Source organism: Bos javanicus, chromosome 4 (assembly GCF_032452875.1).
Source record: "Bos javanicus breed banteng chromosome 4, ARS-OSU_banteng_1.0, whole genome shotgun sequence".
Classification (NCBI taxonomy): Eukaryota; Metazoa; Chordata; class Mammalia; order Artiodactyla; family Bovidae; genus Bos; species Bos javanicus.
This window is the reverse complement of record NC_083871.1, coordinates 9,042,240-9,061,367: the sequence shown is the minus strand read 5'-3', so window position 1 is coordinate 9,061,367 and position 19,128 is coordinate 9,042,240. Positions and strand designations below refer to the sequence as shown.

Genomic DNA, 19,128 nt, shown 5'->3' with positions numbered 1-19,128 from the left:
TCCTCATCTCCCCCCTAGACTCCATCATGGTCTCCTAACTGACCTCCCCGATTCTGCATGGGCCGCCAATCTCAGCACAAGACCCAGTGTGATATGATTTTACCATCATGTAACCCAGGTCATGCGCTATCCTGTACAAAACAGCCCTGTGTTTTCTGTCTTGCTCCGAGTAAAGGGTGAAGGTCTCCTAGTAGGCCCTCAAGGTTCCTTATGACCTGCCCCAGTGCTATTGCCTCTGACCTCATTCTCCACCGCCCTCCTTCCCACCCCAGGACCTTTGCACTTGCTGTTCTCTCGGGAAAGTTCTTCCTTCAAATACCTGCCTGCTTCTCTCTCTTCCTGCCCCTCAGTCAGTCATTATCTTTTCAGTGATGACTGCCTTGATTCTGTTTACAATTTAAAAGTGTAAGTCACTCCCTTCCCTGCAACTGTCTGCACCCATTGTTGTTCTGTTTCCCTCTGTATACTGTCTCCCACTTCATAATCTACTTTACTTACCATACATCTCTCCCACCTACCAGGGTCTTATGTGTTTTGTTCACTGCAATCTTCCCACTTGCTAACCATACAAATGGTGCTCAGCACATATTGTTGCATTAATAAATAAGTTTAACTTATTCTATAGAAATAAACTATGAATCAATGAATTTTTTAAAAGACCTATTAGGAATTAAATGAGCAGATGCTACATTCAAGAGACTCAGCTTTTAAGCTTTATTCATGATCCAGATGACAGTCATGAAACAATCCATTTGAAAATACAAATTGGTTTTTCCAATTTATGTAAAAATATGTAAAAATTTGTACGTATATCTATCAATAATAGCAATTGGTCTTTTTAAAAAATATAATGACTGTACTGTTCTAAGTCACACAGATTTCTTTTCTCTTGAGACAAAACAATTTATACAAATCTAGTAAGATATGTGAATGAGGATTATTTTAAAAATTGGTTAAAAGTTAGAAACAATCATTTAAAAAATTCCAGAGATACAAAAGCTTTTTACAGAAAAAGGGATACTTTCTCTAATATATAAAGAATTCCTAGAAATTAATTAAGAAAATGACAAAGGACACATAACTCAACTGTAAATTGGGCAAAAGTGATTAGCTGGTCACAGAAAAGGAAACACAAGAGATCCTGAAAAATATGAAAAGATGCTCAACCCATGCAAATTAAAACTATATTAAAACCTTTTTTGTCAGCTAACAGGCAAAATCAAAAAGTCTGACTATACCCCGTGGAGTGAAGAAGAAGTTCTCATGCATTGCTCATAACAGTCAAATGGTACCATCCCTTTGGACAACAGTTAGAACTGGAAATGGAATAACAGACTAGTTCCAAATAGGAAAAGGAGTCCATCAAGGCTGTATATTGTCACCCTCCTTATTAAACTTATATGCAGAGTACATCATGAGAAATGCTGGGCTGGAAGAAGCACAAGCTAGAATCAAGATTGCCAGGAGAAATATCAATAACCTCAGATATGCAGATGACACCATCCTTATGGCAGAAAGTGAAGAAGAACTAAAGAGCCTCTTGATGAAAGTGAAAGAGGAGAGTGAAAAAGTTGGCTTAAAGCTCAACATTCAGAAAACTAAGATCATGGCATCTGGTCCCATCACTTCATGGCAAATAGATGGGGAAACAGTGGAAACAGTGGCTGACTTTATTTTTGGCGGCTCCCAAATCACTGCAGATGGTGACTGCAGCCATGAAATTAAAAGACGCTTACTCCTTGGAAGGAAAGTTATGACCAACCTAGACAGCACATTAAAAAGCTTTGTCAACATTAAAATTTTTAAATTTAAATTAAATTAAATTAAAATTTTAAAAAACATTAAAATTTGTCAGCATATTAAAAAGCTTTGTTAACATTACTTTGTCAACAAAGGTCTGTCTAGTCAAGGCTATGGTTTTTCCAGTAGTCATGTATGGATGTGAAAGTTGGACTATAAACAAAGCTGAGTGCCAAAGAATTGATGCTTTTGAACTGTAGTGTTGGAGAAGACTCTTGAGAGTTCCTTGGACTGCAAGGAGATCCAACCAGTCCATCCTAAAGGACTGATTTTGAAGCTGAAGCTCCAATACTTTGGCCACCTGATGTGAAGAGCTGACTCATTTGAAAAGACCCTGATGCTGGGAAAGATTGAGGGCAGGAGGAGAAGGGGACAACAGAGGACGAGATGCCTGGATGGCATCACCGACACAATGCACATGAGTTTGGGTCAACTCCGGAAGTTGGTGATAGACAGGGAGGCCTGGTGTGTTACAGTTCATGGGGTCGCAGAGTTGGACATGACTGAGCGACTGAACTGAACTGAACTTTGGACAACAATTTCACAGAAGTGTTCAAAATTGTCATTGTATACAGCTGACCCTTGAACAACAAAGGAGTAAGGGGCGCCGACCCTCTGTGCAGTTGAAAATATGCCGATAATTTACAGGCTGCCTCTGATACCTGTGTGGTACCTCCCCAAGTCAACCAACCATACTGCAGAGTGTATTAATGGAGAAAATGCACGTATATTGGACCATACAGCTCAAACCCATGTTGTTCAATGGTCAGTACAGTTATTAATTCTTGAACCCTACTTCTGGTCATTTACCCTTCAGAAAAATTTGCATACATGCAATGTGCGTATTTATGAGTATATATGTACAGGGTTGCAGTAATTTACAATAGCAAAACACTGGAAACAACCCAAACATCCACAAGTAGGGACAGGTTCGTGCCTGGTCAGTGGCTCAGTTGTGTCTGACTCTTTGTGACTCCATGGACTGTAGCTAGGATTCTCCAGGTAAGAATACTGGAGTGGGTTGCCATTTCCTACAACAGAGGATCTTCCTGCCCCAGGAATCGAACCCGCATCTCCTGTGGCTCCTGCAGTGGCAGGTGGATTCTTTACTGCTGAGCCACCTGGGAAGCCCAGGGACAGGTTAAATCCACCCAGTGTAAAGCTATGTGGCTGCAGGAAGAGAGGGAAGCCACAAGTGACCTCCTCTATATGGTGACAGGAAAGGATCTACAGAATGCATTCATGAGAAGAGCAAGACCCCAAATCGTGTTTAATACGGGAAATACAAAACCAGATATTCACAATTTCTTACATTTACATACATGAAAGAAATATAAGGGAAACTAACGAAATGGGGGCTTATCGCGGGGGCAGTGGTTCTGGGGAAGGGGGCAGGGGGCAGAAAGGGGTGGGAGGCCTTGCACTGTGTTCCTTTATAATACTGTTAGATATTGTGAGTTGCTTAAACTTATTATCTATTCAAAACCTGGGCAAAGGATGTCCAACCTAGTAATCACACTCCTTGGTATCTACCCAAAGGAGCTGAAAACATATGTCCACATGAAAACTAGGCAGGCTTAGCTTCCCCATTATCAACATTCCCTACTGGAGTGGTCCATCTGTTAACAACTGATTAACCTACATCGACACATCACTACCACCCAAGTTATATTCAGGTTCACTCTTGATGTTGTACTTTCTTTGGATTTGGAAAACATACGTAAATGTGTATCCACCATTATAGTATCACACAGGGTAGTTTTACTGCCCTAAAAATTGTTTATGCTATACACACATGAGGGCAGGGAATATATGGGAAATCTCTGTCCCTTATGGCCAATCTTGCTGTGAATCTAAAACAGCTCTAAAAGATAAAGTCTTTGAAATAACTAACTAGGAATAAATAAATAAAAACAACAGAAGAACTATGTCAAGGCTCAGCTAGGAGTGAGCAGGGCCATGGGAAGGGACAGAGGACAGAGCAGGACAGAGGAGGGAGGAGAAGAGAACCCGTGGACATGTCCACCAGAAACCCTGCACAGAATTGGATAACAATTTCAGCCAGCCCATCTCTGGATGTCCAAAGGGCCCATCGGTGTTTCTGGAATGATTTCATGTAGTTAGACTGAAATTGTTTTCACAGGTTAGACAGACCTATAAACATTATTTTTAATAGGGGAAAACGAACTAAAGTAATCTGGAAAGTGTTTATCCTGTTATATCTTATACCTCTTGGTCTATTATGAAACAGCATAACGACTTTCTACCAATTTAAAAATCAATGCCATTGAGGGGTTTTTAATTTTTCCTTTTAAAAAATAAACTTGATTTACTTTAAAAAAAGAAGACGAAGAAGAAAGAGAACCTGTGGAGGGATGTTTATAGCATTTCTATTCATAAGTGCCAAAACCTGAACAATCAAGATGTCCTTCAGTAGGTGAATGACTACATAAGCTGGGGTGCATCCAGATAATGGGGTATCATTCAGCGCTAAAAAGAAATGAGCTCTCAAGCCAGGAAAAGATCTGGACGGACCTTAAAGGCATATTAGTAAATGAAGGCAGCCAATCTGAAAAGGCAACATCCTGTATGATTACAGTTACATGACATGCTGGAAAAGGCACCACTATGAAGATAGTAAAAAGATCAGGGGTTGCCAGGGGTGAGCGGAGAGGAAGGGGTAAAGAAGCAGAACACAGAGGATCCTTAGGGCAGTGAAGCTACTCTGTATGACACCACAGTGGTGGCCACAAGTCATTAGAGGATTCCCAGGTGACTCAGGGGTAAACAGTCTGCCTGCCAATGCAGGAGACATAGGTTCGATCCCTGGGTTGAGAAGAACCCCGGGAGGAGGAAATGGCAACCCACTGCAATATTCTTGCCTGGAAAATTCCATGGACAGAGGAGCCTGGCGGGCTAATCCATGAGGTTTTCAAAGAGTTGGATACAACTCAGCACATGCATGCACAGACCCAGAGAGTGCACCATGCCAAGAATACACCCTAATGTAATCTGTGCACACTGAGGATAATGATGTCTCAGTGGAGGTTCATCAGACTGTAACAAATGTACCAGCTGTGGGGGACACTGATAAATGGGGGGGCTGCACATGCGTCAGGGCAGGGGGTATACCGGAAGTCTCTGCCCCTTCTGCTCAGTTTTGCTATGAACCGAAATCTGCTCTAAAAAAAGAAAATCTATCAAACAAAGCAAAGCAAAGTATGTCTTCAAGGCTCAGACATTCTCATCATCCCTGAGACTTATTGAGGCACTCTTTGGGGACAGAATGCGGAGGGGGAACGTGGGGTGGGGCAGGTAGGCCCTAGGACTAGAATTTCCCCTCTGGGAATATGAAACTCCTTCCCCAGGACTCCCCTGATGGTCTCAGAAGATGCCCTTTGTCTCAGTCTATTATTTCGTCTCTCCCTGACTCCACCCAAGGGAGTACATCTGCCACATCTACTCACCCACAAGCCCTAAGCATTAGGTGGAGCTGTTTTTTGCTTGTCAGCATCCGTACCTTATGCACATCTAAACACATTATTCTTCTGGATCCCCATTACTTGTTTTTCCTTCTTCTTCTTAATTTTATTTATTTTTGGCTGTCCTGGGTCTTTGTTGCTGTGCCCCCAGGCTTTCTCCAGTCGTGGAGCTCAGGCTTCTCATTGCGATGGCCTCTCTTGCTGCGGCGCCTGGGCTCTAGCGTGTGCAGGCTCGGCAGTTGTGGTGCAGGGGTTTAGCTGCCTGGAGGCCTGTGGGATCCTCTGGGACCAGAATTCTCAACCACTGGACCACCAGGGAAATCCCCCATTACCTTTTATATATCTGTGGTTACATTCATACATAAAATTAATAACTTAAACATATATATATATATATGTGTGTATGTGTATACATATACCTTAACTTATATACGTCTATCATCAGAGTCACATAAATAATGCTTAAACGTTTAATATAATTCAGGGCAACAGACATTTATTGAACCAAAATATGTACTAGTCAGTGTCCTTAATCTCATGAAGTTCTCAAACTGTTAGTTCAGTTTTCATCACATCATAATACTTTCCCAGAACACATTTAATAAGTGCTTTTGTATGCTGTTGACAAAGATAAACCTATTCACACCAAAATAAACCACTTATTCCATGTTTTCTAGTCCAGACACTCGGGAGACCAATTGACTATCTTAATTGTTCCTTTCTGCATCTAACTTTATTCATTTCAACTCTTTTCATATTCTCTGTTTTATTTCCCTAGGACTTAAGGTTTTAGATATTAACACAAGGAAGCTAGCCTTCTTCAAGAGCCCACACTTGGAATATTTATTAAGAGCTCTGTTCTCATGTAAATGCCATAAAAGCAGTTAGAGAATGCTTCTTGCTCAGTTAAAGAAAGAGAAATCCACATTCAATTGGTAACTTTCTATAGTCTTTCAGGACACAGAGGTTATTTAAAATATTCAGTAAAAGTACAAAGAGTCCTTGGGGCAGCCAAAGAAGATAAAAGAATTCTCAGCACACTGTATACCTTCAGAAGAGAAATATTAAGAGTAAAAAATAGTTTCCCACCTCAGTCATTCTTTGGGATTGATAGTTAATTCCTGATGGTCTCCCAGAAGAGAGGAAGGGGAGAAAAAGAATGTACTTGACTCCTGTAACAGTGATTATTCATAGCTCTTTCCCTCATAAAGCAATAGACCGTTAGATCTTCCATAAAATTCCTTTCAGTAATTTAATGGTAGGGCTTCCCCAGTGGCTCAGACAGTAAAGACTCTCCCTGCTACACAGGAGATCCGAGTTTGATACCTGGGTTGGGAAGATACCCTGGAGTAGGAAATGGTACTCCACACCAGTATTCTCTCCTGGAGAATTCCATGGACAGAGGAATCTGGCGGGTTACAGTCCGTCAAAGAGTCGCAAAGAGTCGGACACGACTGAGCGACTGACAATGTTAACTTTCTGCATTTTATAATTCATATTTTTTAACCAAGAAAATAAAAACAAAAGTATACTTTACAATAATTCACCCCACATATTTTTATTAACTTTCCAATTCTAAAGCTTTCATTCGCCTATAAAAATTACATAGACCATTTTGAGAGTCTTCTGAGTGTTATTATTGAAACTGGAAGTTTCTTGACTGCCACCTGCTGGTAAGAAAAAACTGACAGCATTTTAAAAGTTTCACATTTTCTCTGATTTTCTGGTTCAGGCTGTAAATATTTTAACATTTTCTTTTTAAGTGGAATACTGGACATATAGAACATTTTCTATGTCTCAACTCAAATTAATTGACCATGTATTACTAGAGTTTTTAAACATAAATCAAATATGATTTTTACTTTTTCCATTTTAACATTTTTTTAGTATTATTACTAGAAATTGCACAGATGGATTATAGCAGCTAGATTTAAAGTTTGTTTTTTTACAGACATGGAAGCTAGTCTAACTGAGGATGAAATGAGAGGTCACTTCAAGATTAGCCAGTGAAATCAAACAAAAAACATACGGTGAAACACTGATGGGGGATGTCGTTCAGTCTATTTTCACCAACAAATAAACCATGAAGACGAAACAACTCCAGTAAGAGGTAGAGTACACAGTGGCAAACGTAACCAGAATTTTCCAGCTAAGATATTAGCCTCAGGGGGCACATCTACACATTCACCGTTCGCATGTCAGAAGCAGTCAGTTGTTTGTAATCAGTGAAACATACCTGGCTTAAAATGTGGTAAGGAGTGAACTCCGGGCCATGTGTCCTCATTGGGCGTTCCAAGAACCTAGTGGAGAGCAGGAAATTGTGGAGACAGACTTATTATTTCCAAAGCACTCAAGATTCTCCAGTGTAGAAAACAATACACTGCATATGATGAAACTCTTGATTCTTTTTTTTTTTTTTTTTTCGTTATTGTGTGCCAGGTATTTTATTTCAGGAAAAACAGCTAAAGAGCCACCCGAGTCGAATGTCTGTGTTTTAACAAATGCAGCTAAATGCGGTAAGGCAAGTTAAATCTGCTGTTTTATCAACTCCAAACTTAAGAAGTAGGCCTGGGACGCAAAGGATGAGCTGCCATCTTCACAGAACTGAATAAAGTATATATGTGCCCCTCATGACTCTTTCAAGGGCTTTTGTCCTTCACGGCAGTATCAGACATGTCATCATTTTACAGTGCTAAGAATTCTGTAACTTCTTCCCCCACATCTGCTCTCTGGGCAGCAGAATGTTTCAAGGAAACAGGACAGATGGCTTAGGACGCTTACATTCTCCACTGGCCGCCCTATTTGTTATAGTTAACAGCTTTAGTCTTGTGACACACAGTTTCCTCACCCCCAAATACTGTTCTCCCTATACTATCTTTTCCTTTCCACACTTTCAGTTTCTTTCCCCATGCTGCTGCTGCTGCTGCTGCTGCTAAGTCGCTTCAGTCGTGTCCGACTCTGTGCGACCCCATAGACGGCAGCCCACCAGGCTCCCCCATCCCTGGGATTCTCCAGGCAAGAATACTGGAGGGGTTGCCATTTCCTTCTCCAATGCGTGAAAGTGAAAAGTGAAAGTGAAGTCGCTCACTCGTGTCCGACTCTTCTCGACCCCATGGACTGCAGCCCACCAGGCTCCTCCATCCATGAGATTTTCCAGGCAAGAGTACTGGAGTGGGGTGCCATTGCCTTCTCCATCCATGGTCAACTACAAATTGGCATTTGCCAAGCTCCCCTGGTGGCTCAAATGGTAAAGAATCTACCTGCAATGCGGGACACCAGGGTTCAATCCCTGGATTGGGAACATCCCCTGGAGGAGGGCATGGCAACCCACTCCAGTATTCCTGCCTGGAGAATCCCATGGACGGAGGAGCCTGGAGCGCTGTAGTCCATGGGGTCGGAAAGAGTCAGACACCACTGAACGACTCAGTATACAGCACAGCACAAGAGCACTGCCAGTGACTGAACAACAAGGGCGTCTGCCATCTGCCTCTGTGGAGACTGAACCCTGTGCTGTGGCTGTTGACCTTCAACACCCCTGAAGGAGTTCAGGGTGGAGTGAGGCACTCTGTGCTCCAGGGAATCTGCTGGGACAGGGCTTTAGACAGTTGGGTATTTTCAGGAACTGAATTCATAATCCCAATCCTTACATCTCTTCATATCTAGAAAAATCACTAAATCCCTTCACGGTGATGTCAGCTCCTGGTGACTGGCAGAAAACCTCTTGTGCAGTAAGCGCTTGATTGCATTGAGCTCCCCCTTCACCAAAACCTCATATACTGACCTTCCCCCACTGCCTCCTTGGAGAGGTCTCTCAGAGCCATCAGAGGTGCTGCCTCCTGGGCTGGTTTTGTCCTCATTTTGTCCCGAATAAAACTTAACGTGTGGCTCTCAAGTTGCGCATCCTTTTTAGTCAACCGTCTACTTTTCTATCCCCACGTCCACTTAATAAATATTCACAACATGAAAGTTGAGAATTACATTTTATTTGGTGGAATTTTTAGGACTTCAAGCCCAGGAGACAGCATCTCAGGTGAGCCTGAGAGGACTGCTCCAAGGAGACAAGGGGATGCTGGGGGAAGAGTCAGGTTATGTAGAAGTTTTACAACAAAGGTCAGGGAGTCTGAACTTCAAAAGTTTTTGTTTTTTTGCAAATTAAAGAAAACCAAATATCCCAAGTTAAGGAATTTAGTGCTTTTCTCTGTATGCTGCTGCTGCTGCTAAGTCGCTTCAGTCGTGTCCGACTCTGTGTGACCCTATAGACGGCAGCCCACCAGGCTCCGCTGTCCTTGGGATTCTCCAGGCAAGAACACTGGAGTGGGTTGCCATTTCCTTCTCCAATGCATGAAAGTGAAAAGTGAAAGTGAAGTCGCTCAGTCATATCTGACTCTTCGCAACCCCGTGGACTGTAGCCTACCAGGCTCCTCCATCCATGGGATTTTCCAGGCAAGAGTACTGGAGTGGGTTGCCATTGCCTTCTCCATTTCTCTGTATAGGAAGATACAAGAGTCTGGGCTCTGTGAAATCATTCCTTTCATATGCATCTCAGCTATCTGGGGCCAGAATCCTGTGTTTTCACATCCTGAATTTCCTCAGGGCTCCCTGTAGGGAGTGGCTGCAGTCAGATGGATGCCAGAAGGCAAGTATTCCTTCCATCCTGAGTTCCCTCAGGGCTCACCAGCTCACCTTCCAAGGTGGCAGTAATTGCTGATGACTCTGACATCCTTGCTTACTGATATGGCAGGAAAAATTCCATTTCTCACCCACAGTGTTTGATTTGGTCAAAGTCATTAAAAGGCAGTTGCGGTTCATCTGTAACTGGGCATGCTCTTTTTGAATTTTGAGTTCCACCATCCATAGCTATTACACTCAGTGATCATGGTAGATCACTGATGGAGAGCAGTGAAGCTGAAAGGTTTAGGATCTCAGATTATGGAGACAGAACTGACCCCTTCAATCCCCTCCTTGCTAGCCATGGGACCTCACAGAGCTTCAATTTCCTGCTTTGTAAACCGGGGTGATAATGAAGGAGGAAACAGACAGAACAGGCTCTGTCTGGAAAGCAGGACTCCATCTTGGGCCGGACTGTGGACTTTGAGCTATATGCCCAGTATCTATGGAAACGACAACCAACGGGAAAACCAGGTCCCCAGAAGGAAGAGCCTCAGGGCTCCTGCCTAGACTGTCCATTGCCTAAAAGAATACCCTAATTATCTGTGTAACTGAATAGAATCATACATTCTATTATGCTTATTGGGGTATGACCACAGGCCGACCGATAACTGTCCACTGTTAACCACCTAGGCTTAAGGCATATGAATCATGGGTTAACTTTGATTATATCTTTCTTTTTCCTTTGTTCAGACTAGTTTCAGGGAATTTGGGGGGTGGGTTTGGGAACATACACTTAGGGTATATAAGGTTTTCACAAAAACTGGTTGGGTCCTTAGCTAAGAGAAGACTCTGCTTGGACCCGCTGGTGTAATAAATAGCACTCCATTATCTGCAGCATTCTGAATGAGTTTGTTTCCCGGAACTCGTGACTACAACAATAACAGCAACTTCATCACCTGTGGCAGAACACCCCCTGGCATGCGGTAAGCACTACATAAGAATTAGATGCTATTCAAAGCAGTCTTAGAAAATGGGTCAGGTCAAGGAGGTCTGGGCAATGGGGCAGAAACCAGCCCACCCACTTTTTCCATAGGGATCCCCTGATCTGGGGAGACAGTGCCAAATGTGTAACTCAAAACTATGATAGGCCAATATGGACAACCAAATGAGTTAGGAAGGGGAAGATATAAAGGCAGAAGCTGGCAAAACTGGAGATGTGGCAGACATCATGGGAGGAAATGATGCCTACTCACTTCATCTCTGGGGATTAGCAGGTTCTACTAGGAGGTAAGGAAACACAGAGTTCTGACTATTCATGCATTGACTTTCTAGGGGGTAAGGGCTGTGATGGGCTTCACTGGTGGCTCAGACGGTAAAGAATTCACCTTCAGTGTGGGAGAGCTGGGTTCAATGCCTGGGTTGGTGATATCCTCTGGAGGAGGGCATGGCAATTCACTCCAGCATTCTTGCCTGGAGAATCCCACGGACAGAGGAGCCTGGAGGGCTACAGTCCATGGGGTCGCAAAGAGTCAGACATGAATGAAGCGACTTAACATGCATGCACACAAAGGCTGTGATGGCAAAGGGGAGCTGCACTCACTGCTTCCTGCTCTGACAAATTAGGGTTAGACACAGGTATTCCATTCCTCTTGAAACACTGGGTTTGGGGGATCAGACAATACAATTCTTGCAAGCACTAATTAACACTAATATTCATAGGGACTAAATCTGATAAACAGAGTGCCTGATGAACTTTGGACAGAGGTTCGTGACATTGTACAGGAGACAGGAATCAAGACCATCACCAAGAAAAAGAAATGCAAAAAGTCAAAATGGCTGTTTGGGGAGGCCTTACAAATAGCTGTGAAAAGAAGAGAATCGAAAAGCAAAGGAGAAAAGGAAAGATTACACCCATTTGAATGCAGAGTTCCAAAGAATAGCAAGGAGAGATAAGAAAGCCTTCCTCAGCGATCAATGCAAAGAAATAGAAGAAAACAACAGAATGGGAAAGACTAGAGATCTCTTCAAGAAAATTAGAGATACCAAGGGAACATTTCATGCAAAGATGGGCTCAATAAACGACAGAAATGGTATGGACCTAACAGAAGCACAAGATATTAAGAAGAGGTAGCAAGAATACACAGAAGAATGGTACAAAAAAGATCTTCACGACCCAGATAATCATGATGGTGTGATCACTCATCTAGAGCCAGACATCCTGAAATGCAAAGTCAAGTGGTGCTTATGAAGCATCACTATGAACAAAGCTAGTGGAGGTGATGGAATTCCAGTTGAGCTATTCCAAATCCTGAGAGATGATGCTGTGAAAGTGTTGCACTCAATATGTTAGCAAATCTGGAAAACTCAGCAGTGGCCACAGGACTAGAAAAAGGTTTTCATTCCAATCCCAAAGAACGGCAATGCCAAACAATGCTCAAACTACTGCACAATTGCACTCATCTCACACGCTAGAAAAGAAATGCTCAAAATTCTCCAAGCCAGGCTTCAGCAATATGTGAACCGTGAACTTCCAGATGTTCAAGCTGGTTTTAGAAAAGGCAGAGAAACCAGAGATCAAATTTGAAAAAGCAAGAGGGTTCCAGAAAAACATCCATTTCTGCTTTATTGACTATGCCAAAGCCTTTGACTGTGTGGATCACAATAAACTGTGGAAAATTCTGAAAGAGATGGGAATACCAGACCACCTGACCTGCCTCTTGAGAAGCCTGTATGCAGGTCAGGAAGCAACAGTTAGAACTGGACATGGAACAACAGACTGGTTCCAAATAGGAAAAGGAGTACATCAAGGCTGTATATTGTCATCCTGCTTATTTAACTTATATGCAGAGTACGTCATTAGAAACACTGGGCTGGAAGAAGCACAAGCTGGAATCAAGATTGCCGGGAGAAATATCAAACACCTCAGATATGCAGATGACACCACCCTTATGGCAGAAAGTGAAGAAGAACTAAAGAGCCTCTTGATGAAAGTGAAAGAGGAGAGCGAAAAAGTTGGCTTAAAGCTCAACATTCAGAAAACTAAGATCATGGCATCATGAAGTCCCATCACTTCACGGCAAATAGATGGGGAAACAGTGGAAATAGTGGCTGACTTTTTTTGGGGGCTCCCAAATCACTGCAGATGGTGACTGCAGCCATGAAATTAAAAGACACTTACTCCCTGGAAGGAAAGTTAAGACCAACCTAGATAGCGTATTAAAAAGCAGAGACATTACTTTGCCAACAAAGGTCCGTCTAGTCGAGGCTGTGGTTTTTTCCAGTGGTCACGTATGGATGTGAGAGTTGGACTATAAAGAAAGCTGAGTGCCAAAGAATTGATGCTTTTGAACTGTGGTGTTGGAGAAGACTCTTGAGAGTTCCTTGGACTGCAAGGAGATCCAACCAGTCCATCCTAAAAGAGATCAGTCCTGAGTGTTCATTGGAAGGACTGATGTTGAAGCTCAAACTCCAATACTTTGGCCACCTGATGTGACGAGCTGACTCATTTGAAAAGACCCTGATGCTGGGAAAGATTGATGGCAGGAGGAGAAGGGGACAACAGAGGATGAGATGGTTGGATGGCATCACCAACTCAATGGACATGAGTTTGAGCAAACTCCAGAGATAGCGAAGGACAGAGAACCCTGCAGCCCATTGGTTGCAAAGAGTTGGACACGACTTAGGGACTGAACAACAGTAACAACCAAGTCTTATAAACAATGGCTAGTACAGCCAGAATGTGAAATTTGTTCTCACTCCTAATAAAGGTATAATTGATACCCTGACTGTACCTGCATCTACAATGTTACAAAGCTTTTTCACTGGCATTATCCTCCTCCATAACCAGTGTTTGGTTTCAAAGTGATAATACCATGGTCATCTCACAAAAATCACCTGCAAAGAAAAAATACATTAGACTTTCTTTTTCAGTCATTAGAACATTGACTGGTGAGATTTCAAGTCACAAAAAAATATTCCCCTGTCTACAACTACTAGGCCATTTGCACAGGAGACGGAAAGTGGGCAAAGGAAAAGAAGAATTAGAAGTCAACGTTGCTTCTGCAGGAAACACTGCCCATGGCAAAGCACTGAAAATACAATCTTCTCAGGCATCAATCATAAAGGCAAGACTGACAAGTTCAAGGACATCAGACCATATATAAGGACCACTGAAAACCCTTCAATGGCTCAAGCTCTACAACAGCAGCCAGTATATTACAGTGAAACTCGTGCCATTGTTATTGTTCTTCAATTACTAAGTTGTGTCAACAGTTTGTGGACCCACGGACTGCAGCATACGAGGCTCCTCTGTCCTTCACTATCTCTTGGATAAGTGAGAGTTTGCTTAGATTCATGTCCATTGAGTCAGTGATGCTATCCAACAATTTCATTCTCTGTGGCCCTCTTTTCCTTTTGCCTTCAATCTTTCCCAGCATCAGGGTCTTTTCCAGTGAATCAGCTCTTTGCATCAGTTGGCCAAAGTATTGGAGCTTCAGTATTAGTCCTTCCAATGAATTTTCAGGGTTGATTTCCTCTAGGATTGACTGATTTGTTCTCCTTGCTGTCCAGGGGACTCTGAAGAGTCTTCTCCAACACCACAGTTCAAAAGAATCAGTTCTTAGGCAGTCAGCCTTCTTTATGGTCCAACTCTCACATTTGTACTAAAGAGGAAAAGTTAAAATTTTACCTCCTTCTCCTTCTGCCTCTGTAATTCAGCTTGCTCCTTGCAAAGTCTAGATGATGTAGGTCTCAGAAAGTGGGGACTCACAATACTAGGAACTGGAGCCTATCTCACCAACCCTTGTCCTGCTCTTTGCAATGCCCCTAGCCCCTGCAAACCCACCTGCTTAATCATGCCTGTCTGGGTGAATAAGATCTCTGTAACCCCTTTGTTCGGGGCTCAGAGCTTGTAGTGTTAACTCATAATAAACCTGAGTTCTCCAATTCTCCTAGTGTGGTGCTTGGTTTCTGGAGTACTGGTTTCTGCAACATTTTTGGAGGCCCCAGTGATTCCAACCACGCCTGCCCCTTGAGCCGGGCAGACTGGTGGCTGCTCGGCTGGACCGGATCGGAGGAGCCGGGAGACAGAACAAGGAGGCGCGCCACCCGCTGGTATTCGCGTTCTCTTTCGGACCGGCGTTCTGACTCTCTGGATGGTCGAGCGCTGACTGGACTCATTAAAGGGACGGACCAACTCACCAGGAATGGCCACAGGATCAGGTAAAGCCCTGGGGCCAGTCCCTAGTCAGGAGGTCCTACCCCGACGGGTAGAAGAGGAGACGGATCACTTCCTTGGAGCTCTCAGGAAGGGAGCATCAGATAGGGAGACCTGGGGCCTCCAGAAAAGGGAGGTATCGTGACCTCTGAGTGGTTGTGTATGCATGATTGCTGACTGAAGGAAGTGAAAGTGAGCTCCACAGTCCTCAGGCTATGGAGCCTGTAAGGGTCTAAAACCTGTGGTCCCGTGATGACCTCATAAGGCTGAAAGGCAGTACCAGCCTCTAGGGGATTTGATCCCTCCCTATGAGGCTGATCCAGGTCGGGGGTTTATACTGACCTCCCAATGCTAAGAGGTGTCTTAAGTCTCCCTTGGAAGAGCGGCCAGGCAGACGAAAAATGAACGGGAATGAGTGTGCAGCCTGATCCGCTTGTGCTTCAGGCTCCACTGTGTGGCTTCAGGGCCTTCATGGCTACAGAGTCCGAGTGGGCCCTAGCCTGCAGTTCCGTGGTGACCTCACACGGCTCAAGGCCGTGTCTGCCTCTGGGGGACCCAGAGAGACAGATCCGGATCAGAGGTTTACACTGATTCGCCAATGCTAAGAGGGATCTACATTCCCCCCAGGGACACGGCCAAGTGGGCACCTGAACGATCACCTTCTTTGAGGGGGTACCCACCCTTGTCTGTCTTTGCACCACTGACTCAGGGTGGGAAACACAGGGAGGGAGAAATTAGTCAGTTCAGTTCAGTCGGTCATTCGTGTCCGACTCTTTGCGGCCCCATGAATCGAAGCACGCCAGGCCTCCCTGTCCATCATCACCTCCCGGAGTTCACTCAGACTCAGGTCCATCCAGTCAGTGATGCCATCCAGCCATCTCATCCTCTGTCGTCCCCTTCTCCTCCTGCCCCCAATCCCTCCCAGCATCAGAGTCTTTTCCAATGAGTCAACTCTTCACATGAGGTGGCCAAAGTACTGGAGTTTCAGCTTTAGCATCATTCCTTCCGAAGAAATCCCAGGTCTGATCTCCTTCAGAATGGACTGGTTGGATCTCCTTGCGGTCCAAGGGACTCTCAAGAGTCTTCTCCAACACCACAGTTCAAAAGCATCCATTCTTCGGCGCTCAGCTTTCTTCACAGTCCAACTCTCACATCCATACATGACCACAGGAAAAACCATAGCCTTGACTAGACAGACCTTTGTTGGCAAAGTAATGTCTCTGCTTTTGAATATGCTATCTAGGTTGGTCATAACTTTCCTTCCAAGGAGTAAGCGTCTTTTAATTTCATGGCTGCAGTCACCATCTGCAGTGATTTTGGAGCCCCCAAAAATAAAGTCTGACACTGTTTCCACTGTTTCCCCATCTATTTCCCATGAAGTTATGGGACCAGATGGCATGATCTTCGTTTTCTGAATGTTGAGCTTTAAGCCAACTTTTTCACTCTCCTCTTTCACTTTCATCAAGAAGCTTTTGAGTTCCTCTTCACTTTCTGCCATAAGGGTGGTGTCATCTGCATATCTGAGTTTTTGATACTTCTCCTGGCAATCTTGATTCCAGCTTGTGCTTCTTCCAGCCCAGCGTTTCTCATGATGTACTCTGCATAGAAGTTAAATAAGCAGGATGACAATATACAGCCTTGATGTACTCCTTTTCCTATTTGGAACCAGTCTGTTGTTCCATGTCCAGTTCTAACTGTTGCTTCCTGACCTGCATATAGGTTTCTCAAGAGGCAGGTCAGGTGGTCTGGTATTCCCATCTCTTTCAGAATTTTCCACAGTTTATTGTGATCCACACAGTCAAAGGCTTTGGCATAGTCAATAAAGCAGAAATAGATGCTTTTCTGGAATTCTCTTGCATTTTCCATGATCCAGTGGATGTTGGCAATTTGATTTCTGGTTCCTCTGCCTTTTCTAAAACCAGCTTGAACATCAGGAAATTCACAGTTCACGTATTGCTGAAGCCTGGCTTGGAGAATTTTGAGCATTACTTTACTAGCATGTGAGATGAGTGCAATTGTGTGGTAGTTTGAGCATTCTTTGGCATTGCCGTTCTTTGGGATTGGAATGAAAACTGACCTTTTCCACTCCTGTGGCCACTGCTGAGTTTTCCAAATTTGCTGGCATATTGAGTGCAGCACTTTCACAGCACCATCTTTCAGGATTTGAAATAGCTCAACTGGAATTCCATCATCTCCACTAGCTTTGTTCGTAGTGATGCTTTCTAAGGCCCACTTGACTTCACAGTCCAGGATGTCTGGCTCTAGGTCAGTGATCACACCATCATGATTATCTGGTTCATGAAGATCTTTTTTGTACAGTTCTTCTGTGTATTCTTGCCACCTCTTAATATCTTCTGCTTCTGTTAGGTCTATACCATTACTGTCCTTTATCGAGCCCATCTTTGCATGAAATGTTCCCTTGGTATCTCTGATTTTCTTGAAGAGATCTCTAGTCTTTCCTATTCTGTTGTTTCCCTCTATTTCTTTGCATTGATCGCTGAGGAAGGCTTTCTTATCTCTCCTTGCTATTCTTTGGAACTCTGCATTCAGATGCTTGTATCTTTCCTTTTCTCCTTTGATTTTTGCTTCTCTTCTTTTCACAGCTATTTGTAAGGCCTCCCCAGACAGCCATTTTGACTTTTTGCATTTCTTTTCCATGGGGATGGTCTTTCTTCCTGTTTCCTGTACAATGTCACGAACCTCATTCCATAGTTCATCAGGCACTCTATCTATCAGATCTAGGCCCTTAAATCTATTTCTCACTTCTACTGTATAATCATAAGGGATTTGATTTAGGTCATACCTGAATGGTCTAGTGGTTTCCCCTACTTTCTTCAATTTAAGTCTGAATTTGGCAATAAGGAGTTCATGGTCTGAGCCACAGTCAGCTCCCGGTCTTGTTTTTGCTGACTGTATAGAGCTTCTCCATCTTTGGCTGCAAAGAATATAATCAGATTTTGGTGTTGGCCATCTGGTGATGTCAATGTGTAGAGTCTTCTCTTGTGTTGTTGGAAGAGGGTGTTTGCTATGACCCATGCATTGTCTTGGCAAAGCTCTATTAGCTTTTGCCCTGCTTCATTCCGTATTCCAAGGCCAAATTTGCCTCTTACTCCAGGTGTTTCTTGACTTCCTACTTTTGCATTCCAGTCCCCTATAATTAAAAGGACATCTTTTTGGGGTGTTAGTTTTGAAAGGTCTTGTAGGTCTTCATAGAACCATTCAACTTCAGCTTCTTCAGCATTACTGGTCGGGGCAAAGACTTGGATTACCATGATATTGAATGGTTTGCCTTGGAAACGAACAGAGATCATTCTGTTGTTTTTGAGATTGCATCCAAGTACTGCATTTCTGACTGTTTTGTTGACCATGATGGCTACTCCATTTCTTCTAAGGGGTTCCTGCCCATAGTAGTAGATATAATGGTCATCTGAGTTAAATTCACCCATTCCAGGCCGTTTTAGTTCGCTGATTTCTAGAATGTCGACATTGACTCTTGCCATCTCCTGTTTGACCACTTCCAATTTGCCTTGATTCATGGACCTAACATTCCAGGTTCCTACGCAATATTGCTCTTTACAGCATCGGACCTTGCTTCTATCACCAGTCACATCCACAGCTGGGTATTGTTTTTGCTTTGGCTCCATCCCTTCATTCTTTCTGTAGTTATTTCTCCACTGATCTCCAGTAGCATATTGGGCACTTACCGACCTGAGGAGTTCCTCTTTCAGTGTCCTATCATTTTGCTTTTTCATACTGTTCACGGGGTTCTCAAGGCAAGAATACTGAAGTGGTTTGCCATTCCCTTCTCCAGTGGACCACATTCTGTCAGACCTCTCCACCATGACCCGCCCTCTACTTCTGACTGACTCCCTGAGCTGACATCTAAGAGATTAAGTTTTCCTGAAAACCCTGCCAGGTAGATTACATTTGTTAACATGGGAGGTTCCTCTAAGCCAACAGTTTTAGGTTTCATGATAACTTTAAGAAGGGCTTTGCAGGAGATTGGAGAAGGCAATGGCA

The 19,128-nt window shown here is 43.5% G+C and overlaps 1 protein-coding gene across 9 annotated transcripts in view; it reads right to left on the bottom strand.

The window, feature by feature from the left end:
• The window catches only part of CDK14 (cyclin dependent kinase 14), a 659,101-nt gene that overhangs the window by 172,513 nt on the left and 467,460 nt on the right, over positions 1–19,128 (bottom strand). For 8 of the 9 annotated variants that reach the window (XM_061413377.1, XM_061413373.1, XM_061413375.1 and 5 more), the window contains one exon: positions 7,519–7,582. In XM_061413377.1, coding sequence (XP_061269361.1) covers positions 7,519–7,582 — 64 coding nt within the window. Of the gene's footprint in view, positions 1–6,828; positions 6,950–7,518; positions 7,583–19,128 lie in introns of those variants that run through there. The other variant, XM_061413382.1, reaches the window with a different exon arrangement.